At 43.5% G+C, this 25,332-nt stretch overlaps 1 protein-coding gene and 1 long non-coding RNA gene across 9 annotated transcripts in view; one reads left to right on the top strand and one right to left on the bottom strand.

Annotated features, from left to right (window-relative positions):
* Positions 1–25,332, top strand: part of LOC147349165 (uncharacterized) — a 50,301-nt gene that overhangs the window by 24,224 nt on the left and 745 nt on the right. The gene's annotated exons all lie outside the window — the stretch shown is intronic.
* TGM5 (transglutaminase 5) overlaps positions 9,267–25,332 on the bottom strand; it is a 35,312-nt gene continuing 19,246 nt past the window's right edge. For 4 of the 7 annotated variants that reach the window (XM_086363355.1, XM_086363357.1, XM_086363356.1 and 1 more), the window contains 7 exons: positions 18,663–18,801; positions 17,966–18,069; positions 17,620–17,859; positions 15,797–16,156; positions 14,868–15,028; positions 9,944–10,077; positions 9,267–9,780 (listed from right to left, as the gene is read on the bottom strand). In XM_086363355.1, coding sequence (XP_086219481.1) covers positions 9,633–9,780; positions 9,944–10,077; positions 14,868–15,028; positions 15,797–16,156; positions 17,620–17,859; positions 17,966–18,069; positions 18,663–18,801 — 1,286 coding nt within the window. In that variant the 3' untranslated portion in view covers positions 9,267–9,632. Of the gene's footprint in view, positions 9,781–9,943; positions 10,078–14,510; positions 15,029–15,796; positions 16,157–17,619; positions 17,860–17,965; positions 18,070–18,662; positions 18,802–25,332 lie in introns of all 7 variants that reach the window. The other 3 variants (XM_086363358.1, XM_086363360.1, XR_015149488.1) reach the window with 2 other exon arrangements.

Genomic DNA, 25,332 nt, shown 5'->3' with positions numbered 1-25,332 from the left:
GTCTCCCACACTGTTAGCAGATGCTTTACCGTCTGAGCCACCAGGGAAGTCCTTGTATATAGTTGTGTTCATCTGTTAATCCCAAAGTAATTTGTGCTTCCCTCCCTCCCTCCCTTTCCCTCATTCCCTTTTGGTAACCATAAGTTTGTTTTCTATTTCTGTGAGTCTATTTCTATTTTGTAAATATGTTCATTTGTATTATTTTTTGAGATTCTACATGTAAGTGATATAATATTTGTCTTTGACTTACTTCACTGAGTATGATAATCTCTGTGTCCATCTAAGTTGCTGCAAATGGCATTATTTCATTCTTTTTTTTTTTGGCTGAGTAAGTAATATTCCATTATATATATATATATATTTATGTATATGTATACACCACATTTTCTTTATTCATTCACCTATCAACTTACTAACATCCCTCCCTTTTGTCATTCTGCCTCACCCTTCCTGAAGGTTGCAGGGAGAAACCCTTGTCCTATCTCTAGGCAAAGCTGCTGCTAAACAACAACGTGCTCAAGCAATTGACCACTTTCAGGATAAACATTCATTGTGATGTAAAACTAAAGCCTGACATTATGTTATTTCATCCATATGAAATTCATTTGGAAGGAAAGAAAACACTTGAATTGTGCAGTAATATTTTAAGTTCAGCTTTAATTCATAATTCACTTCTTATCACAGTCTAGATTAAATACAAAGTTTTCTAAAGCAAATAGAAACAGCTAAAGTAGAATTAATTACTGGCAAACTTTCTACCAGAGTAAGTAACTGGCACTTTGTTTAAAAATAGCTGTTGAGTCCTGTTTGGAACCTGTTTTCTGACATGCTTTAATTTAGCATAATTTTAGCGCAGTTTTCTCATCTCTGATAAGAGAGTTTGTTTTGTCTGGAAAGGAGATACTCTTGTTGTCTTTTTCTCCCATGCATCTCACAGACAGCCTGTAAGTAATAGAAATGAAGTTGTATGATAGACTCCTCACCTGGCTCATAAGTGTGGTATTCTTCTTTTGCCATTTGTGCTTTTTGTCACAGTGAAAAAAGCCTCAGAAAAGTGCAGAGGGCACAGTTTCACATGAAAGCGTCATGCTGCCCCCTCTGTTGACATGTATTAGGATTCAGGCAATGGGAGACACTCCATGGTGTAAAGGAATATTATTTGGCCTTACAAGGTTTTTGTTTTTGAGCATTTGCAGCTCCCTCAGGATTATGCTTCACACTAAAAATAAAACAAGTATAGCTTGTGATTCACCTGGTGTTCACTGAGTCAGAGTTGTAGATTGTAGGAAAGATTCAATGACATAAGAGGGTTGTAAAAATGGAAATAAAGTTGCTGAATACAAAATAAACTTAGAAGATGATCATAGTAACCTATGTATGCCAAAAAACAAGCGTAAGATCTGAAAGCTTTAACTTCTTCCAGATTTTACATAAGGAAATCATTTTAATGTTGTGTTGTTACACCTAGCATGATTACCTGGAACCCTTAGGGGTTTTTTTATGTAGAGCTGCTCACCACAGATGTTAGAATGAGAAATAATGTGCATTAGATTATGTTTGAAAAAATCATTAGGTCGTACCTCCTCCAAATCAGTATCACTGAAGTCTATAATTTTAATAAATTCTCTGCACAGTTCAACTACCATTGAGGAAAGAAGGATTAACAAACTAGTCAAGGATGCTATTAGCTAAGTATAGGCTTGTGAATAGACAGACAACTGAAATAGAACTCTCCTGGTAGAAAACTTTCTCCTACAACTCTATAATTTTGCCATTAGTAATTAATTTCTACTGTTCTTCTGAGTTTTTATTTTTTTTAAGGTTTTACACTAAAATACAGACATGCTTTCAAGGCATTGTACATTAAAAACACAGGGGTTGGATTTGTAACTGGCTTGAAGTTGTGTGTATGTGCTCAGTCGTGTCCAACTCTTTGAGACCTCATGGAGAGTAGCCTGCCTGGCTCCTCTGTCCATGGAATTTTCCAGGCAAGAATACTGGAGCAGGTGGGCATTTCCTTCTCCAGGGGATCTTCCCAACCCAGGGATCAAACCAGCATCTCTTTTGTCTCCTCCATTGGCCAGCTAACATCCAGACATTTGAGTTGAGTAAGTCCAGGACTGCCCAGGCAAGCCCAGACTAAATTGCTGTCCCAGTTGTTTATTATGAGCTAAATAAACACTTAGAGTTTTAAGTCACTGTATTTTTAGATGGTATTTTTTTTTTTGCACTGTTATCTTAGTAATGGGTAGATGACACATTCTCTATTGGTTAGTCATGTGCAAGAAGGGGATAGCTGGTTGTCTGTCAATATTACTATAGAAAAGGATACTTGGATTGACCTGAGACTAATAAGTTCCAAAAATAGTTCCCTTCTCAAAGATTGTTGTTTTTCAGTCACTAAGTCGTCTCCAACTCTTTGCAACCCCGTGGACTACAGCAAACCAAGCTCCTTTGTCCTCCTCTATTTCCCAGAGTTTGCTCAAATAAGTAGTATGAAATCATTGGTCCTGTCACAAGGAAATGATATCCTTTCCATCTTGTAAACTTCTCACATCCAGTGAATTGCGTTTAGTTCTAGATGTCACCTCTTCCAACAACACAAGAGTAGACTCTACACATGGACATCACCAGATGGTCAACACCAAAATCAGATTGATTATATTCTTTGCAGCCAAAGATGGAGAAGCTGTATACAGTCAGCAAAAACAAGACTGGGAGCTGACTGTGGCTCAGATCATGAACTCCTTATTGCCAAATTTAGACTTAAATTGAAGAAAGTAGGGAAAACCACTAGACCATTCAGTTATGACCTAAATCAAATCCCTTATGATTATACAGTGGAACTGAGAAATAGATTTAAGGGACTAGATCTGATAGTGTGCCTATAGACGGAGGTTCGTGACATTGTACAGGAGACAGGAATCAAGACCATCCCGAAGAAAAAGAAATGCAAAAAAGCAAAATGGCTGTCTGAGGAGGCCTTACAAATAGCTGTGAAAAGAAGAGAAGCAAAAAGAAAAGGAGAAAAAGAAAGATATAAGCATCTGAATGCAGAGTACCAAAGAATAACAAGGAGAGATAAGAAAGCCTTGCTCAGCAATCAATGCTGAAATAGAGGAAAACAACAGAATGGGAAAGACTAGAGATCTCTTCAAGAAAATAAGACATACCAAGGGAACATTTCATGCAACGATGGGCTTGATAAAGAACAGAAATGGTATGGACATAAAAGAAGCAGAAGATATTAAGAAGAGGTGGCAAGAATACACAGAAGATCTGTACAAAAAAGATCTTCACGACCCAGATAATCATGATGGTGTGATCACTCACCTAGAGCCAGACATCCTGGAATGTGAAGTCAAGTGGGCCTTAGGAAGCATCACTACAAACAAAGCTAGTGGAGGTGATGGAATTCCAGTGGAACTATTTCAAATCCTGAAAGATGATGCTGTGAAAGTGCTGCACTCAATATGCCAGCAAATTTGGAAAACTCAGCAGTGGCCACAGGACTGGAAAAGGTCAGTTTTCATTCCAATCCCAAAGAAAGGCAATGCCAAAGAACCCTCAAACTACCGCACAATTGCACTCATCTCACATGCTAGTAAAGTAATGCTCAAAATTCTCCAAGCCAGGCTTCAGCAATATGTGAACCGTGAACTTCCAGATGGTCAAGCTAGTTTTAGAAAAGGCAGAGGGAACCAGAGATCAAATTGCCAACATCCGCTGGATCTTTGAAAAAGCAAGAGAGTTCCAGAAAAACATCTATTTCTGCTTTATTGACTATGCCAAAGCCTTTGACTATGTGGATCACAATAAACTGTGAAAAATTCTGAAAGAGATGGGAATACCAGACCACCTGACCTGCCTCTTGAGATACCTATATGCAGGTCAGGAAGCAACACTTAGAACTAGACATGGAACAATAGACTGGTTCCAAACAGGAAAAGGATTACGTCAAGGCTGTATATTGTCACCCTGCTTATTTAACTTATATGCAGAGTACATCATGAGAAAAACTGGAGGGCTGGAGGAAGCACAAGCTGGAATCAAGATTGCCAGGAGAAATATCAATAACCTCAGATATGCAGATGACACCACTCTTATGGCAGAAAGTGAAGAGGAACTAAAAAGCCTCTTGGTGAAAGTGAAAGTAGGGAGTGAAAAAGTTGGCCTAAAGCTCAACATTCAGAAAATGAAGATCATGGCATCTGGTCCCATCACTTCATGGGAAATAGATGGGGAAACAGTGGAAACAGTGTCAGACTTTATTTTGGGGGGCTCCAAAATCACTGCAGATGGTGACTGCAGCCATGAAATTAAAAGACGCTTACTCCTTGGAAAGAAAGTTATGACCAACCTAGATAGCATATTCAAAAGCAGAGACATTCCTTTGCCAACAAAGGTCCGTCTAGTCAAGGCTATGGTTTTTGCAGTGGTCATGTATGGGTGCGAGAGTTGGACTGTGAAGAAAGCTGAGCACCGAAGAATTGATGCTTTTGAACTGTGGTGTTGGAGAAGACTCTGAAAGTCCCTTGGACTACAAGGAGATCCAACCAGTCCATTCTGAAGGAGATCAGTCCTGGGTGTTCTTGGAAGGAATGATGCTAAAGCTGAAACTCCAGTACTTTGGCCACCTCATGCGAAGAGTTGACTCATTGGAAAAGACTCTGATGCTTGGAGGGATTGGGGGCAGGAGGAGAAGGGGACAACAGAGGATGAGATGGCTGGATGGCATCACTGTCTCGATGGACATGAGTTTGAGTGAACTCCGGGAGTTGGTGATGGACAGGGAGGCCTGGCGTGCTGCAATTCATGGGGTTGCAAAGAGTCGGACATGACTAAGCAACTGAACTGAACTGAACTGAATCTCTCTGAACCAGATAAAGTCCTTTGAATGCAAGTAATTAAGGGAACTCCTGAAACTGATAGAAAATAGAGGACAAGGCTCAGAACCAGGGGAAGCGAGGAATCCAGGGCATCTCAGGGGGTCTAGGAAGCAGGAGCTGCTGGATGGTCTCTCCCTGGGGCTCTGCTGCCTGGGTGGTCAGCTCCAAGTCTCTGCCTCTCTCCCGTCTGGAGCCAAAGTCCTGAGAGAAGCACTGGTCCAGTGTAAGTCACATGACCATCTTGGCAAGAGGAACTCAGGGAGCCTTGGCTGACAGACCCACCAAAATTACCATGTGGAACAAAGGGATTCCTACAAAAGCAGTTGGGATGCTATCACCAAAGGAAAGGCGAGAACAATCAATGAATGTACATTCACTTTTGTGCCTTAGGTTTTTCTTGTATAAAATGGGAGTTATAATATCTACCTTACAAGACAGTGATGTGTTAATGTAATGTAGGTCATGTGACTAGTATGTACAGGGGAAGGTGATGGATAGATGATTTGAAACAGTGAGGAGTGCTCAATTATGTCCAACTCTTTGCGACACCGTGGTCTGTAGCCTGCCGGGCTCCTCTGTCCATGGAATTTTCCAGGCAAGAATACTAGAGCAGGTTGCCATTTCCTTCTCCAGAGGATTTTCCCAACCCAGGGATCAAACCCAAATCTGTTTGCATTGGCAGGTGGATTCTTTACCGCTCTGCCACCTGGGAAGCCGGACAGATGATAGATGCTATTATTAATTATGTCTATACCTACAACAAGGAAGTGCTGCTGGGATTGGGGGGGAAAGACCCCAGATTTGGAATTAGAAGGCCTAGGTTTGAGTTTGGGTCTGCCACTTTCAAGCTTTGAGGCCTAAGGCAAATCAATTAACTTTCTCTGACACTTAGTTTTTCCTTCTACAAAATGAGGGATGTTTATGTGCCCAGTCATGTGAAACTATCTGCAGCCTCGTGGACTGTGGCCACCAGGCTCCACTGTCCATGGGATTCTCCAGGCAAGAACACTGGAGTGGGTTGCCATTTTCTACTCCAGGGGATCTTCCTGATCGAGACCTTCCGATCCCTGGGTCTCGAACCCACGTCTCCTACATTGGCAGGCAGATTCTTTACCACTGAGCCACCTGGGAGATAATAACAATATTGATCTCATAGGTATTGTGAGGGTCAACCTGTGGAAGCACATAAAGGATTCATAATTTCCAGCATCTGCAAGTCTTTACAAGGCTCCTTTGTGCCTGTGGCTGGACGTTTATACAGGCATACCTCATTGTATTGCACTTTGCATACATTGTGTCTTTTTACAAAGTGAAGTTTTGTGACAACCCTGCATTGTCAGATAATGGTTAGCATTTTTAGGAGTAAGGTATTAATTAAAGTGTATACATCATTCCTTTACATGCAATGCTACTGCACACTTAGTAGACTACTGTATGTTGTAAACATAACTTTTATATGCACTGAGAAACCCCAAAATTGGTATGAATTACTTTATAGTGATATTCACTTTATTGGAGTGGTCTGGAAGCAAACCTGCAATATCTCCGAGGTCTTTCTGTGCTGAATTCCATTGGGGTTGTGAGTTGGGAATGGATCCAGGAAGACCTTATTTGCCTTGTTTACTGCTCTATCCTCTGGACCTAAAATATTCTACACATAGGTACTCAGTAAATATTAAATGAGTGGATTAAAGACAACCTTGACATTCAAGGAAGGCCTTAACTCCAAAGAGTGGCTCTGAAGGAAATTGTAAGGTCCTATGACAGACGAGGATGGAGAACTATTTGTCCTTTAAGTGCTTCTCAAATCACCTGAAGTCTGCTTACTTTAAGGACTGACATCACAGGCAGTGACTATGAATTGAGGTGTGGAGGAAACGTGCCTGAAAATGATCATGGTCCAAATTCCTTAGGCTGCCACCTGAAACTTTTGACTCCCTGGCTATTGCCACATTTTTTCCTGCAACTTGCTCCCTCCTGCTCTGATCTCTAGCCATCTCAGTGACATGCAATTCCTGACTGCTTTACTCCAGTCCCACCCCCTTCAATGCTGAATCTGTTTGGCTAATGAATGAAAGTCACTCAGTCATGTCCAACTCTGTGACCCTGTGGACTGTGGCATGCCAGGCTCCTCTGTCCATGGAATTCTCCAGGCAAGAATACTGGAAGGTAGCCAATCTCTTCTCCAGGGGATCTTCCCAACCCAGGGATCAAACTGGGGTCTCCTGCATTGCAAGCGGATTCTTTACCAGCTGAGCTACCAGGGAAGCCCCTGTTTGGCTAATTCCTGACCTTTTAGTGCTCAGGTTAAATGCCACTCCCTCCAGGAAGTCTTCCTTGATCCACAGTCCTAAGACTGGACTAGTCCTTCCTATGCTCCCACAATACCCTATACTCACCCTGATGGTGATTCTCACCACACTGTATAATAATTTCCTACTTACTAAATTTTTTTAAGTCTTCATTGAATTTGTTATGTATTCCTTCTGTTTTTTATGTTTTGTTTTTTTTTTTTTCTTTTTGGCTGAGGCATGTGGGATCTTAGCTTCCTGACCAGGGATCAAACCCACACCCCCTGCATTGGAAGATGAGATCTTGACCATTGGACTGCCAGGGAAGTCCCCTCCTGTTTATTTTTCATTCTCAACATGCTTAATTTGAGCTCCACAAGGGCAGTTCTTGGTCCTTCTTTTGTCCTAGGTGACTAACTCAGGGCCTGGCCCCTATTAGAAACTCAGTGGATACTTGCTAATGAAAAGAGTAAATGAAAATGGTGTTAAAATCAGGGTTTGTGAAAGAGTCTGAGAGTGCAGTAGCAGAAACACTCCAAGTCCTTCAGGGGTCACTGCCTCTGTAGGATGCCCCCCTCCATGATGTTTTCCTTAAACCATTTTTCATGACTGTCAGATCATAATTATAGAATGAAATAATTATAGGCTACCTCCAGCTCCATGCTGCCAGAATCCTCCTGATTCTCAGCCCTCTCTTTAAGAGGACTATCAACCTACTCTGCAATTCCCACCACACCCCTTCCTCTCCCTCTGATTAACTGCACTTACCCTTTTGTTCATATATAATAAAAGTATTTAACTTTTTGATTTAATGCGTGCATTTAATATATGCCCTAAGCAGCTGCCTCAGTCACGTAGCCAGTGCCTAGAGGGCCGGTGCATCATGCCTTTCTCCACACAGAACTTCCTGCATTGCTGTGAGAAAGCTGGCATGAGCCAGGGGAAACAATGATCGCAGTTGCTTTGTGCTCAGTAGGACCATAAACGCCAGCAGCAACCAATAGAAAAGTCTGAGATACTTCACTCCCTACCTAAAATCTACCTTACTGTGTTATTTAGCCAGCTTTCTCTCCAGAACTCGGCCATTCAGTACCACAACGCACCAGTGGACTTTTAGCCAAGGGGTTGGGACAGTTAAGATTGAGGGACTTCTTAGATGTGATTTGGGAAGGGATTCAAAGGATGCCCAATTGAGAGATCTCCCAGACTTTTTTCTAAGATGTAAAGATAGTAGCACGTAGAGACATCTACGTGATAAAGAATCTGCCTGTAATGCAGGAGACCCGGGTTTGATCCCTGGTGGGGAAGATCCCCTGGAGGAGGGCATGGCAACCCACCCTAGTACTCTTGCCAAGAGAATCCCCATGAAGAGAGGAGCCTGGCAGGCTGCAGTCATAGGGTCACACAGAGTTGGGCACAACTGAAGCAACCAAGTCGCAGCAGCAGCAGAGACATCTACAAAGGTTTTTGTTTTCCTAACTCAGTCATGAATGATAAACCATCTGTATGTGCCTTCTTTTTTTATTGATATATTGATTGTCTGTCTCCCCACCCCCACGATGGAAGCTTCAGGGGGCAGGGACTTTGCTTTATTTACTGCCTCATCCTCTACAGTCCATAGAGTCACAAAGAGTAGGACACAACAGAGCGACTGAGCATGCATGCACTTCTACACTTAGAACAGTGCCTGGCACATACCAACCACTCAGTGAATGTTTCTTTATTCTCTCTCTTTTTGTTTTTGAACTCTTTATTTTGTATTAGGGTATAGCCAATTAACAGTGTTGTAATAGTTTCAGGTGAACAGTGAAGCAATTCAGCCATACATGTACATGTATCCATTCTCCCCCCAAACTCCCCTCGCATCTAGGCTGCCACAGAACACTGAGCAGAGTTCCGTGTAGGACCTTGTTGGTTATCCATTTTAAATATAGCAGTGGGTACACGTCCATCCCAAACTCCTTGGTAAATGTTTTTTGAATGAGTGAGTGGGCTCAAGTAGTAACACAGGAGGACACTCACTCCCAGCATCCAGGGGACAGGTGGAGCTGCTGTCGGGGAAGTAATGGGTGTCTGGACACAAAGATGAGAATGAGAGCTGAAGTTTATTGGTACTAAGGAAGTAGCCATTGCAATGACAAAGGGACAGCTGCTCAGCCAGTCTTCTTCTTTTCTGGACATCTGGGGGTCATTAAATCAAGTCTGCAATTCTGGACTGCACGGCCAGTCTCACAATTCTGGATAGGACACCGTGGAATCCCTGGGCCCTGAGCAGAGTCCCCGGGGAGCAAAGCAAATGGCCCAGGGGGCTATCCATTGCCATTTTCTCCTCTGCTGCTCACGTCAGAGCCAAGAGAAGCCTCTGTTTGTGTGGGAAATGGCACAGCTTGCATTTGAACTTGCTCTTTGCCTAAAGCCTAACATCTACACATCCAGCTTCTTGTCCCAGAATTTATAACCCAATATAGACATTCGTGTAACCCTTGATGTCCTTAAATTTGTTGCTCCTCAGATTCGCTTGGATTTGCCTTTGGCCACTCTTGAAGGGGATAGTCTCCAGAGTGAGACTGGCTCTGTGATGGGGTTTGAGGACTCCAATGCTGCAGCAGAGAAAACAGACTGTCAGAAAACCATGGGATTATGATAACCTCAGAGCCCCTTTCTACTCAGAAGCCAGACTTCCCCTTCCCCTATGTCTAGAACAAAGGACAGTTCCACCCCGAGGATAAGATGGGAAGGAGAGTGAGCACTGCCAGGACTCACAGGACTCTCTGCTGTCTCCTGAAGAGACCACTTCCTTCCACAGTCAGCACACAGTCTTCAACCTGCTCCGAGAGGGGGTTTGAAAATACCACCTGTATAGAGAGCGGCTGGTTCACAATGGCTGCTCCTAAAACCTGAACAAGGAAATCCAGAGAGGAGAATTAGTCTCATCCCCCAATTCATCAGACATTTATGGAGGGCACTATTCCCTAGATCTGCTACCTACAGAACTAAATTTCCATGGCCTGTGTTTTTCCAAGTATGGACAACTTAATGGATTGTCATTAACATTTTTAAAAAAATGAAATAGATCAGCACTACCAAACCAGCTCTTGAACAAAGGCTAAAAGATCTCTAGATAGGAAACACAGAAAAGGTTTATAAAAATGAATCCAAAACAACAAAGTAAATGGTAATGGGATCATATTTATCAATAATTACCTTAAATGTAAATGGGTTAAATGCTCCAACCAAAAGATAAAGACTGGCCGAATGGATACAAAAACAAGACCCCTATATATGCTGTCTACAAGAGACCCACCTCAAACCTAGGGACACATACAGACTGAAAGTGAGGGGCTGGAAAAAGATATTTCATGCAAATAGAGACCAAAAGAAAGCAGGAGTAGCAGTACTCATATCAGATAAAATAGACTTTGAAATAAAGACTGTGATAAGAGACAAAGAAGGACACTACATAATGATCAAAGGATCAATCCAAGAAGAAGATATAACAATTAAATATGTACCCAACCTAGGAGCATCTCAATACATAAGGCAAATGCTAACAAGTATGAAAGGGGAAATTAACAGTAACACAATTATAGTGGGGGACTTTAATACCCCACTCCTATGAATAGATCAACCAAACAGAAAATTAGCAAGGAAACACAAGCTTTAAATGATACAATGAACCAGTTAGACCTAATTTATATCTACAGGGAATTTCACCCCAAAACAATAGATTTCACCTTTTTCTTAAGTGCACACAGAACATTCTCCAGGATAGATCACATCCTGGGCCCTAAATCTAGCCTTGGTAAATTTTTAAAAATTGAAATCATTTCAAGCATCTTTTCTGATCACAATGTGGTAAGATTACATGTCAACCACAGGAAAAAAATTACTAAAAACACAAACATATGGAGGCTAAACAAACGCTTCTGAATAACCAACAGATCATGGAAGAAATCAAAAAGAAAATCAAAATATGCATAGAAACAAATGAAAATGAAAATACAACAATCCAAAACTTATGATATTCAGTAAAAGCAGTGCTAAGAAGGAGGTTCATAGCCATACAAGCCTACCTCAAGAAACAAGAGAAGCATCAAATAAACAACCTAACTTTACACTTAAGCAACTAAAAAAAGAAGAACAGAAGAACCCCAAAGTTAGTAAAAGGAAAGAAATAAAAATCAGAACAGAAATAAATTAAAAAGAAACAAAGGAGACTATAACAAAATCAACAAAACTAAAAGCTAGTTCTTTGAGACGATAAATATAATAGACAAACTGTTAGCCAGACTCATCAAGTAAAAAAGGGAGAAGAATCAAATCAATAAAATTAGAAATGAAACTGGAGAAATCACAACAGAAATACAAAAGATCATAAGAGACTACTATGAGCAATTATATGCCAATAAAATGGGCAACTTGGAAGAAATGGACAAATTCTTATAAAAGTATGACCTTCAAAAACTGAACCAGGAAGAAATAGAAAATCTTAACAGACCCATCACAAGCACGGAAATCGAAACTTTAATAAAAAATATGCCAACAAACAAAAGCCCACAACCAGATGGCTTCACAGGTGAATTCTACCAAAAATTTAGAGAAGAGCTAACACCTATCCTACTCAACCTCTTCCAGAAAATAGCAGAGGAAGGCAAACTCCCAAACTCATTCTAAGAGGCCAACATCACCCTAATATCAAAACCAGACAAAGATGCCACCAAAAAAGAAAACTATAGGCCAATATCACTGACAAACATAGATGCAAAAATCCTCAACAAAATTCTAGCAAACAGAATCCAACAACATATTAAAAAGATCATACATCATGACCAATTGGGCTTTATCCCAGAGATGCAAGGATTCTTCAATATATGCAAATCAATGTGATACACCATAATAACAAATTGAAAGATAAAAACCATATGATTATCTCAATAGGTGCAGAGAAAGCCTTTGACAAAATTCAACACCCTTTTATGATAAAAACCCTCCAGAAAGCAGGCATAGAAGGAACATACTGCAACATAATAAAAGCCATATATGACAAACCCACAGCAAACATTTTCCTCAATGGCAAAACATTGAAAGCATTTCCTCTAAAATCAGAAACAAGACAAGGGTGCCCACTCTGACCACTACTATTCAACATAGTTTTGGAAGTCTTAGCCACAGCAATCAGAGAAGAAAAATAAATAAAAGGAATCCAGATTGGAAAAGAAGAAGTAAAACTCTCACGGTTTGCAGATGACATGATCCTCTACATAGAAAACCCTAAAGATTCCACCAGAAAATTACTGGAGCTAATCAATGAATATAGTAAAGTTGCAGGATATAAAATTAATACACAGAAATCCCTTGCATTCCTATACACTAACAATGAAAAAACAGAAAGAAATTAAGGAAACAATCCCATTCACCATTGCAACAAAAAGAATGAAATACTTAGGAATAAATTTACCTAAAGAAACAAAAGACCTATATATAGAAAACTATAAAACACTTATGAAAGAAATCAAAGATGACACAAATAGATGGAGAAATATATCATGTTCATTGATTGGAAGAATCAATATAATGAAAATGAGTATACTACCCAAAGCAATCTATAGATTCAATGCAATCCCTATTAAGCTACCAGTGGTATTTTTCACAGAACTAGAACAAATAATTTCACCATTTGTATGGAAACACAAAAAACCTCGAATAGCCAGAAAGAAGAATGGAACTGGAGGAATCAACTTTCCTGACTTCAGACTATATTGCAAAGCTACAGTCATCAATACAGTATGGTACTGGCACAAAGACAGAAATAAAAATCAATGGAACAAAATAGCCCAGAGATAAATCCATGCAACTATGGACACCTTATCTTTGGCAAAGGGGGCAAAAATATACAATGGAGAAAAGATAATCTCTTTAACAAGTGGTGCTGGGAAAACTGGTCAACCACCTGTAAAAAAATGAAACTAGAACACTTTTTAACACCATACACAAAGATAAACTCAAAATGGATTAAAGATCTAAATGTAAGACCAGAAACTATACTCTTAGAGGGAAACATAGGCAGAACACTCTGACATAAATCACAGCAAGATCTTCAATGACCCACATCCCAGCAATTCTAATGAGGTGGATGAAATTGGAGCCTATTATACAGAGTGAAGTAAGTCAGAAAGAGAAACACCAGTTCAGTATATTAACGTGTGTGTGTGTGTGTATATATATATATATATATATATATATATATATACACATACATACATAGAGAGAGAGAGAGAAAGAATTTAGATGATAACCATGACCCTATATACAAGACAGCGAAAGAGACACAGATGTAAAGAACAGAGTTTTGGGCTATGTGGGAGAGGGTGAGGGTGGGATAATTTGAGAGGATAGCATTGAAACATGTATATCACCATATGTAAACTAGATGACCAGTGCAAGTTGGATGCATGAAGCAGGGCACTCAAAGCCAGTGCTCTGGGACAACCCAGAGGGATAGTATGGGGAGGGAGGTAGGAGAGGGGTTCGGGATGGGGGACAGTTTTGCACCTGTGGCTGATTCATGTTGATGTATGGCAAAAACCACCACAATATTGTAAAATAATTAGCCTCCAATTAAAATAATTAAATTAATTTTTTAAAATGAAATAGAATATAATATCAGTGTTTATCATGCAAGATATTGTTATGTGAAACTTTTACTTCACTTACACATGTATGGACATTTGTGTAAAATATTTCTACTCAACCCATCGTATGGAAAGATCTGATGACTTGGGAGTCTTCAGTAATATTTCCTCTGCTGCAAGGATTTCATTGAAATGTAAAATAAACAAGAGCTCCAAAGGATTCTCAGGGATAATTTGAGTGGGTAGGATCATTTGGGGACAGTTTTTGTTCTTTCTTTTCAGAGTCTAACTCCATCCCTTCTCACCCTTTTATCTTAGTTGGCTCAGTTTCTTTTCACACCAGTGTGAGTCAAGACCAGTGGATCATTCAGGGCTTAGAGAGAAGGAAGTAGCCTCAGGAAACTTGGAGGCACCTTTGGAAACCCTCCCTAAAATAGATTCCAGTGGCTGGGCTTGCCAGATGCACCCCACCAGGGGGAACCCCAGGCTCACTTGGCAGGATCTAGGGGGATGCTTGGCCTTGGGGAAACAGCACTGGCAGGAAGAGCCCTGTGAAGTCTCCCCACCAGAATGTCAGAGAAAGAGGAGTCCTTGGAGGCCATCTAGTCTAAGCCCGTCATTGACAGTTCAAGATGCAGAAGCCCAGGGCTTGTCTAAGGATCCACAGCCAGGAAATAGCACATCAAACCTGAGCTGACCTTTGTTCAGGCAGCGCTCTTCCCCCACTCAGGATCCTCCCATTTGCGCCCAAGTTTCTTCTTGTTGACCCTGGGGAAGGCCAACAGCGGGAGGAGACACAACAGAGGGGTCTTTCCCCAACCTCCCCATGGCAGTTGCTCAAGATGCACCCATAAGACCTCTCAGGGTACAAGAGGATGGAGACCTCATCCAGTGTTTTCTGATAAACCTGCTCCTGGTGGGGAGGTTCCTGGAGGCACCAGAAGAGGCAGGGGGAAGGAGGGGCTGCTCTCCTGAGCAAGCTCTCAGTGGTCTCTATCCTCCATCCTCAGTCAGTCCCAAGGAGCCCCCAGGCCACATGCAGGGCTCTTGCCTACATTAATCACGATGCTGGGATAGGCTAAGGTGATGATCTTCTTCACCAGGATCTTTTCAGGACTGTTCTTCTCTTCACCCAGGGCACTGATGCGGATCAGCTTGTCTGTGGACAGGTACTGGCTGTACTGGGAATAGGTGATTTTGCAGGGATAGGTCTTTGCTAGGGAGAGAACACAGGATGAGGTGAGACTCGCTAGAGAAATCAGCTGGGCCTGGGTGGATCTGGGACCCTACTATGCAGAGGAGAGGCCGACCTTACTGAGCCCCCAATGAAGCAGGTACTCAATTTTCTGTTGGAGGGGCTGAGAGGTGAAATGGCTTGCCCAGGGTTATTCTACTAGTATGTGGGTGCACTGAGGCTCTAACCAAGGTCTGCTGCTGCTGCTAAGTCACTTCAGTCATGTCCGACTCTGTGACCCCATAGACAGCAGCCCACCAGGCTCCCCCGTCCCTGGGATTCTTCAGGCAAGAACACTGGAGTGGGTTGCCATTTCCTCCTCCAACGCATGAAAGTGAAAAGTGAAAGTGAAGTCTCTCAGTCGTGTCCAACTCTTCGAAATGCCATGGACTACAGCCTACCAGGCTCCTCTGTCCATGGGAATTTGCAGGCAAGAGTACTGGAGTGGGGTGCCATTGCCTCCTCCGAGGTCTGGAGGACTTCAAATCCCAGGCTTTCCTCACTAACCCAGCCCATATTCCTTGAGGTGGTAAAGGAAGGATTGAGGAGAAGGAGGAGGTTAAAGGAAAGAAACAGGAGTAGAGGAGAGGGAAGAAGAGGGAAGGAAGGAAGGAGGAGGACTATGTGCCGGAGGAGACACTAGAAAGACAGTTCTCACAGGGATCTGCCCTCAAACCCTTGGCTGGCTTGACCCCCTTATGGCATTTCCATAAGCTACTCTGTGTTCACACCCATACCCAGAGCCCATACCTTCTTCAGGAGAGAGTGTGATGAAGGCTGTGTCCTGCCAGAATGGGAGCAGGGGGCTGCCGTCATGCAGCAGAGACTGGGCACTCAGGTTCACTCTGAGGTCCTTGAACTGGGGCGACATGTTGAGGGCCAGCAGGACAAACCTTATGTCCTGGCCCATGTCTGGCGAGTCGAGCAGCTGGAATTTCAGGGAGACCTGGACAACATCACTGGGCTGGAGAGAAGGAGTAGCCAGGCTCCGCGGACTATCACTCAGTGGCACGGACCTAGGTTGTGATTCTGTTCGGAGGGAACCTGGGGACCTTCCAGCCTTCAGCTTCTGAAGAGCCTTCAGAAACACCTGCCTCTCCTGTAGAGAACCTGGGAGGGCAGAGCACAGCACCAGTGCCCTCATTTCAATTTCCACCACCTGAGACTCTCCGTCTGAGGCTTTCTCTGCCACCAGAACTGACTCACCTCGTGCATGGAGCAGACTGAAAGCCCTAGGAAATTTACGCCCCCAAGAACAGCCCTCAACCCCTGACCAAAAAGAGTTGGTGGATAAATAGCCTAGGCTCCTTGCCTCCTGAGTGGGATAAATCTGCAGTATTGTTCTATACTTTATACTAAATCTCTGATAGGATTGCCAAATTTAGCAAATAAAAATACAGGGCACTTTAATTTGAATTTCAGATTAACAACAAATGATTTGGCCACAGTGAGACCACAGCATTCTTCATCCTACATTTTCTCAGCCACCCCACTGGCAGGGACCCCAGCAGGATGAGCCCCAGCCACCCACCCACAGTGCTAACAGGCCTGACAAGGCTCCCAGTATCAGCTTGCTCCCCTTCCTCATCTCACTTGCTCATTCTCCTTCCTTCCTGTAGCTTTTAAATCTCCTCACTGATAAACCACTTGTCCTCCAAGTGATCCCCAGTGAAGATAGCCACAGAGAGAATTGAGGTGGAGAGATGGATTGCCAGTACCCTGGATGTGTTCAATGCCATCTCTTAGGCTTGGACTCTGGGCCTTCTCTGTGTTGGCCCTAAAGGCCCACATAGACAAACACAAACACGCACTTTATGGCACTTCCAGGAATCTCAGGTGCTCCCGCCACCAGCCCACACAGTCCTGATTCACTCTTGCTCAAATCCTGCCCCTCTCCCTGCTTCTGGCCCTCTTAGACTGAATATTTTTGCTTGGCTCCCTAGTAGTCGAAACTGGTGGTTGGTCTTAGTTTCCAGGAATCAGTCCACAGCTGACTGACATAGATGCCCCTTGCCCCACTGGCTTGGGTCAGAAGACCCTGCCAGGGATCCCATTTCTCAGAACCATCCTCTGCACGGTGTGGGTGTGGGAGTGAACATTTGGCCTTAGATCAGCTGCGGTGCTAGCTGTGGTCTGGCCTGTCCTCCAAACACCCAATAAAACGAATAAACAATAAATTATATGAAATTAATAAAATTAATTAGTAGGAAAGAGTTTACTCAATCTCCTGCCCTCTTCAGGTTGATCTTTCAGGAAGGCAGGGGCCAGGAAGGCAGGGGCAAGGAGGTCATATACTATAGCTATATGATGGCTGTCGATGGCCCTGCAATGCAAGTGAATATCTTGCGGAGGGTGCTCACTGCCTGTGTGGAGTGGGGTGGGGAGGGACATGAGAAAGCGAGGCAATGGGGACTCCAACTAGGCCCTTAAACCTGAAGGGCTGAGGAGACAGTGGGCCTGGGTTCCGGATCCCCTACTGCAGAGGACTGTCCCAGCTGGCAGAGAGGTTCCCTGGGGTCTTGGGGAAGGTGCCTACAGGACTTGGATTCTGCAGGGGCCTGGCTTGGTCATACCTTCTCTATACTTGTAGTTTTCCGTGATGTCATCCCGCTCATCACTCTGGATGCTCTTGGTGCTAATAAAATTACCAACAGTACTGGTGTCCTGGTGAAGTTTCTGCTCCTTCCCTCCAAAGACCAGCCAGGCCATACAGTCAGCATTCACCATGGAAAAGGCGAAGGCTGTGTCGTAGTTCAGATCCACCTCTCCTTCTTTGATGGCTCTGACAGAGGCAGGGCCGCAGCAGTAGAGGCCTGACAGGGAACAGAGGGGCCTCGGTGGGCTGTGGCTGCAGGGCTGAGTGGGGGTGGGGGCTGTTTCTGTGGCGCTGGGCTCTGCCTGTCCTCCTGAGAGTCTCACCATTGCTTGTCTCCTGAGGTGTAGCGTCCAGCACCTGCCAGCCTCCGAATCCAGGTGGGAGGTCGTTCCGTGCCATCCAGCATTCATTCCAGACATGGAAATTCCTGAGGCAGAAGCCAGAGGAGTGGGTGTCAGGTGAAGCTGAGGGAGAGTCGGTGGTGCTCGAGTTCTTTCTGGAGTAAGGCAGGGGACGATGAGTGATGGACAGCTAGATAGAAAGTCAGGGTGCTGCAGGCCTGTGCACCTCTGTGGGAGGCAGGTGACCACCCTTCCTCCTGTGAGCCTTAGCTTGCCCAGAAAGGAGCTTCCCTCTCTTTGTAAAGAGTGAAGGTTCCAGAGCCAATGGAAACCCTTCACTCTCTCTCAAAAGACTCTCGTAGCCCTTTCTTGTGTCTGCTGTCCACTCACAGAGGCAGTCACGCCTCACCTTTGTATCCAGAGGTGAGACTTCAGGCCATCTGTGATCAGAGCCACAGGTTGAGTATTAAATGAAGGAGGTGAAAAAGAGGAAAACTCCCTCAGGGCAGAGAGCTCCTGTGATGTGATATATTAAACTCAGAAGATGGTTGTATTTCTGTTTAGCTGCTTCTCAGCCTTAGGGTTGGGGATACCAAGGCTCAGGGCTGGTTAAATGGGGGGGGGTGCATGGGAGGGTAGCAGGCTCATGCAGTTTGCCCCAGGAAGAGATGTCTCTCACCAGACACTGTCCTTCTTCTTATTCTCCAAAATCCTGCCTGTGTTGTCATAATACTCATCAATGATCAGGTTTCCGTCTGTGTCGTGGCCAGAGTTGAAGTTGGTGATCACTCGGGTGGGGATCCCCAGACACCTCATCACTGTAGAAAGGGCAGAAATCTCCTGTGGGCCATGGATTCCTGGGCTTAGCGCTCTCGACTCAGGGAAATCATACACTTGGCAGGCAGGAGCTGTCTGGGGCACCAGGTTGGTGACCCGTCCGACCTCCCTCCCCACCCTCCTGAGCTCCTCTCCCTAAGGCTCCGCACAAAGGTGAGAGCTTGTCTGCTTTCTCAAACAAGCTCTCCTAGGGCCAACAGAGGGTCTAGCAAGTTTTGGGTTTCCCTGCCCTAGCCAGCAAGGTGGCAGAGGCAGGTCCCTTGGCAAAACTCAGTAGCCTGACTTGTCTCACTTCCCTCCTGGCCATAAATCTCTATCTTCAAACCAAATAGCTGAAATTTTTTCCCTCCTGGGGTAAAGATTAAGACCATCAGATTCTTAGGCAAAGGGCTCTGCTGCTTGGATTTCCCCTTCTGTGTGGTTGTACTGTCTTGGAAGCTCATTATGGAACGTATTTATAGATACAGCCAGGAAGTCAAGGAGGCTGTAACAAAGGCTAGAAAAGTGAGACTCTATGCCTAATGGAGAAATTCTTAAAAGAAGGTAGAATACTGTCTTTATGATTTTTCTTGTCATTAAATAACTAGCATGAAATATATTGCTCCCTAAAAATCTTTCACCAAGTAATTTTAGCATTCCTGATAATCTTTGCCTGAATTAATGCTATGCTCAACCTTGATTATGTGTCCAACACACAATCAGTTGTGTCCAACTCTTTGCGACCCCGTGGACTGTAGCCCACCAGGCTCCTCTGTCCATGGTATTCTCCAGGCAAGAATACTGGAGTGGGTAGCCATTCTCTTCTCCATGGTGGTACCAAAATGGTTATATTCTAACAGTATCATTTTTTCCATGTGTATTAGCTGGCATTCTTCTATAAAGAAAAGCATTTCAATCTCCCTCTCCCATTTTTTTGGTATTGTTATGAAGTGAAGTGAGTCACTCAGTCATGTCTGACTCTTTGAGACCTCATGAACTGTGGCCTGCCAGGCTTCTCTGTCCATGGAATTCTACAGGCAAGAATACTGGAGTGGGTTGCCATTCCCTTCTCCAGATCTTCCCAACCCAGTGATCGAACCCAGGTCTCCCGTGGCTCCTGCATTGCAGGCGAATTCTTTACCATCTGAGCCACCAGGGAAGACTGGTATTGCTATACCTCTTAGAATCTGTCTCAAGGTGGGAAAACAGAAATTGATCTACAGAGATGTCCATCACAGCATTAAAGTTAAAAAAAATATATGAACCCACTGTATTGTTATTGGTTCATATACTTTTTTAAACTTTAGCAGAGGTTATTTTTAGACATTTGCTTGGTTTCTAATTTTTCCCCTATTGTAATTAATGCTGTGATGGACATCTCTGTAGATCAATTTCTGTTTTTCCCCCTTGAGACAGATTCCAAGAGGTAAAATGACTGAGTCAAAAAATATAGATATTTCTAATAGTTCTTCAAAAATACCACTATCATTTAAAAATGTTTAGAATTTTCAGTTTAGATACTTATTTATAATAAGCATTTAATTGCTTGCAGATTTTAGTTTAGGGTCCTTCTTTGGCACAAAGCCTCTCCAGGCTGGGGTGGGGGGGATACATTCCTGGATGCAGCCCAGGAAGGGGAGGAGAGAAGCCCAAAGGAGAGCCATGCACTTGCCTGGAGTGGCAGGTCTGCACAGGGCCAAGGAACAAGGGTGGGGAGTGAGCACAGCTGACAGTGAATTGTAGGTGGAGGTGACACAGGACCACCCTAGAGAGTAGAATGAAGGTGGGAAAAGCTGCCACTGAAGGAACATGAGACAGCAGTGAGGCAAGAGCATATGAGGCAAGAGCGTGACTCAAGAGCATTACCGTGGGCACATTAATGCTAAGATTACAGTCAGGAGGGTGGATAACACTTAATGGTAATAAGAGCACATGCCAAAGAGGGGTGGTCAGAGGGAGCAGGGAGCAAGCCTCCGTTCTTCACCCTGACTGCTAAATTCATGAAGTGTCAGTGGTGGTGTCAGCTGCTGCTAGACATGGCCAGATAGGTACTTTCCTACCCAAGCACAGGTCAGTGGTCTCATGGCACTCTGAGTTCTCTACTACACATGGTATATGGCATTTAACGATTTGTTTATGAGTCTCCTCCTGAGGGCAGGGATTGTGTGATAGTCATCTTTATCATTATATAACCATTAACAATACAAGGCAGGCCTGTTCTGCAGAAACGTGGGTGCATCTTTGCTGGAAGAGTGAATGAATGTCTCAACTCTTCTGTCCATTTTGACAATTTCCAACTGAAGGCTGTGTGCTGTGCTGTGGATACCAAGCTTGACTTTCCACAGAGCATAAGCTTTGAGTGGTAATGGGTCTGCACTAATCCATTCTCACCATTTCCTCATCATGCCTCATGAGAGGACTGGGATAGGGGACAATAGCTGTCACAGTGAGGCAACAGAGGGACACGAATGGTTCTCTACTCTGGGAGGAGGCAAGTCTTCAGCTTCAGTGTCACGCAAAGGAAGCAGTGTTCAGACCTGCACAGTCATGCACGTACATGTTTCACGGGGTTTTTCCCTCTCTGTCCTGCTTTCTCTGTCCCCCAGCAAAGGGCTTCTGTTGTGGCTTCATCTCTCACTCTGTGCCAATGACTCCTAAATTTGAAACTTGAGCCTACATGGAGACCTTGCTGTCACTGAGCACATCCCCAACTGAGCTTGTCTTCCATTCTTGGCTAGCTTCCTTGCCAGTTGATGGCATCATCATCCTTTTAGGTGCCAGGAATGGTGCCAAGCACTGCCCAGGCATAATCTCACTTAATCCCCTCCACAACCTTGTGATTATTCCACCTTTGAAGAGGAAAAACCTGAAGTTTAGAGTGGTTGAGATCACATGGCAGCAAGAAAAAAGCCATGGCAAGATTTAAACCCCTGTATCTCTGATCTCAGAGCCTCCCAGTGTTAACCACAAGCCTTCACGACAACTTCACTAACCATTGTAACTTCACTACACATCCCAGCAACGTGTTGTCCTCAATGTGTTTTCCTTTGTGAAGTCTTCACCGATTACTCCATGCCCACTCATCCTCCTCCCTGTGCTTTCACTTAATTCCAGCCACCAATGCCACACATCTGATCACTGCATGAAGCTCTCTGTGATCTCATATACTTGTCCTATCTTGTCAGCTAGATTACAAATTGCCCTAGAGTAGGGCTCAGATCAAATACTTTTCTTGCATTTCTTCATCCCCAGCACAGTGCTAGCCAGAGTAGATGCTCATTAAATTTGTGTTGAAATGAGTTTTCTTTAGCCTCACTTCTGCAGACTGTCAGTCCTGATGACTCACAATTTGATGTGAGTCTCAGGTAACTTTGTACCTGAGATTTTCATTGATAATTTGGGAGCTGAATCCCTCATAAAAGAAAAACCACTGTGGGGTGTGCGTGTGCTTGTGCACGCACCTCCATGCACATTCACACAGCAATGCTTGGACAAAGATGGACAAGATCTCAGAGTCAGGAAAGGTCGATAGAGTTCCTGAGGTATATTACACCACACGACACTCCTGGTATTAATTACTATGTCTCTTCACTTAGCCATTTGGCGCTCATTCAGTGACAAATGTAAAGCCCCTGTGGTAAACCAGGCAGTGGCTCTGATGCTTACACAAAGACATAAGACCATCCTGCCTTCAAGGAGCACAGCTTCACTTCTGACCAGCTGGGGACCCTGTCCTGATGGTGTGGTTAAAACATGGACTCTGTTTCAGGACTGGCCATGAAGACTTCCCACCAGTTCTCTCCTCTGCACCGCCATGTGGAAATGTGGCTCCAATTTTATAAGAGAAATCAGTGCAGAGTTCAAGCCCAATTTATCAAAATTCATTTGGTCAGCCTTGCTGCCACACTTCCATGGCTTATACTGATGAATACAGTCAGAGCCCCAAGTAATAGAATTAATTGCATTTAAGTGTGATGACTTTTAGCATATTTTTGTTTCACCCTGGATTCATTAAGCTTCCACATGGTAAAAACATCATTTCCTGTTCCTCCTCCCATGCCTTTAACTGTCCCTTATAACCGAGATGGTAATATTGCTTGGTTTTTCAGATATGCCATCACAAAATCAAACAATTCTCTCTTGTCTCCAATGACAATGAAACCTAAAACGTCTCTAAAAAATAGTCTATTTTTTTTATGTAAAGAAGCAAGAAGGTATGACTCAAAATGAGAAAAAGTGCCTGTCAAACTAGATCCACAAAGGACAGATATAAGGGAATTAGCTGACAAGGATCTTAAAGCAGCTATTTTAAATACTATCAGTAAGTCTAGAAAAATGGTATAGATGACCTTACTTGAAAGCAGAAATAGAGACACAGGCATAGAGAGCAAATATATGGATACCAAGGGGAAAGGAGGGGTGGGCTGAGTTGGGAGATTGGACTTGACATATGTACACTACTATGTATAAAATAGATAACTATTGAGAACCTACTGTATAGCACAGGGAATTCTGCTCTGTGCTCTGAGGTGACCTAAATGAGGAAGAAATTTTTTTAAAAAGGTGGGGGACATGGGCTTCCCTGGTGGCTCAGATGGTAAAGAATCTGCCTGCAATGTGGGAAACCTGGGTTGGTCCCTGGGTGGAAAAGAACCTCAAGAGAAAGGAATGGCTGCCTACTCCAGTATTCTTGCCTGGAGAACTCCATGGACAGAGGCTACAGTTCATGGGGTCGCAAAGAGTCAGACACGACTGAGAGACTAACACTTTCGCTTTTCACTCATGTGTATACATATGGCTGATTCATTTTGATGCACAGCAGAAACTGACACAGCAGTGTAAAGCAACTATACTCCAATTTAAAAATATCAGTATACTCAGTAGAAGGCAAAGGAAAACAAGGACATAAAAGAGAAATAGAAGACAAAAAAAGACCCAATGGAACTTCTAAAGATGAAAAATATAAAACATAATACAAAAAATGTACTGGAAAAATATCGCACAAAGATAAAAATATATTTTTTGTAAGAACACATTCAAATACCATACTACATATCAAACACATCAAAAATGTTTCCCTATTGTAGAAGGAGGTGAATAAGAATGGGTTATGAGATAAAAGGGGGAAATCAATTAGTAAATAATTTTTTTAAAGGAGGGATTTGAAGCAGACCTATTATGATAAATGCCATGAAATGAATAATATGATTAATTGAAACCTAAATACTCCAAGGGAAAAAGGAGGGAAGTAAAGTAAAATAATGGTGAAGAGGGAGCTTCCCTGATGGCTCAGTGGTAAAGAATCAGCCTGCTAATGCAGGAGACACGGGTTCGATTCCTGGTCTGGGAAGATCCCATGCCACGCCGCAACTAAGCCCGTGCACCACAACTTCTGCGGCCATGAGCCACAACTACTGAAGCCCACATGCCCTAGAGCCTGTGCTCTGCAACAAGAGAAGCCACCGCAATGAAAAGCCCGCACGTCACATCTAGAGAAAAGCCTACTCAGCAACAAAGACCCAGCACAGCCAAAGGAGAACTAACGTCTGCTGGATGGCTAGAAACAACTTTTGAACAAGACCCAGCTTGATCTATGGAGCCTAAGAGCTAGGGATTAAAACAGTATCAGGCCAGTGATCATAGCAGCACTATTGACAACAGCCAAGACAGGAAGCAACCTAAATGTCCATTGACAGATGACCAGATAAAGAAGATGTGTTGACATAAGACTACTAAGCTGTACCCAGATTCCTGAACCACAGAAACTGTGAGATAATAAAAATTGTTTTCAACTTAAAGAAAAAAGATGGGACTTCCCTGGTCCAGGGGCTAAGACACCCCGCTTCCAATGCAGGGTTCTGTGCCTAATCAGGGAACTAAATCTCATATGCCACAACTGAAGATCCCGCATGCTGCAACAGAGACAGAAGATCCTGTGGGCTGCAGCCAAGACCCAGTGCAGCCAAATAAGTAAATAAATATATAGTTTTTAAAGATGGGGTGTGTGTATATAATGGAATATCACTCAGCCATACAAAGAAATGAAAAATGCCATTTGCAGCAACATGGATGGACCTAGAGATGATCATACTGGGTGGAATAAGTCAGAAAGACAGCGACATTGACTAAGGTCCACGTCTGAGAGGTAATGGTAGTTGCTCAGGCGTGTCTGACTCTTTGCAACCCCATGACTGCAGCCCGCCAGGCTCCTCTGTCCATGGGATTCTCCAGGCAAGAATACTGGAGTGGGTGGCCATTTCCTTCTTGAGAGGTAAGGGCTCAGTAAAAACAATGAGATTAGAGTTACTGTATTGAAATGGAGATAGTGAGGCACATTATAGAGGTCACTATATAAGCGAGTGAGAAGAAATCTTAGATGACTTCTAACCCAGGGATGTTTGAAACTGTTTTCAGCAGAGGACTCCACATGAGAACCAGATCATAAGTGGGGATCCAACATATAAAAGATGGACACATGGGGTAGTTTGGGGTGACGAGAGGAGGGCCCAGCCCTAAGCTCACAGCCTCCTCAT

Source organism: Bos grunniens, chromosome 21 (assembly GCF_055505025.1).
Source record: "Bos grunniens cultivar Pamir isolate PY7600 chromosome 21, Bosgru_T2T1.0, whole genome shotgun sequence".
Classification (NCBI taxonomy): Eukaryota; Metazoa; Chordata; class Mammalia; order Artiodactyla; family Bovidae; genus Bos; species Bos grunniens.
The sequence above is the reverse complement of the archived record's forward strand: the minus strand, read 5'-3'. Positions and strand labels throughout refer to the sequence as shown.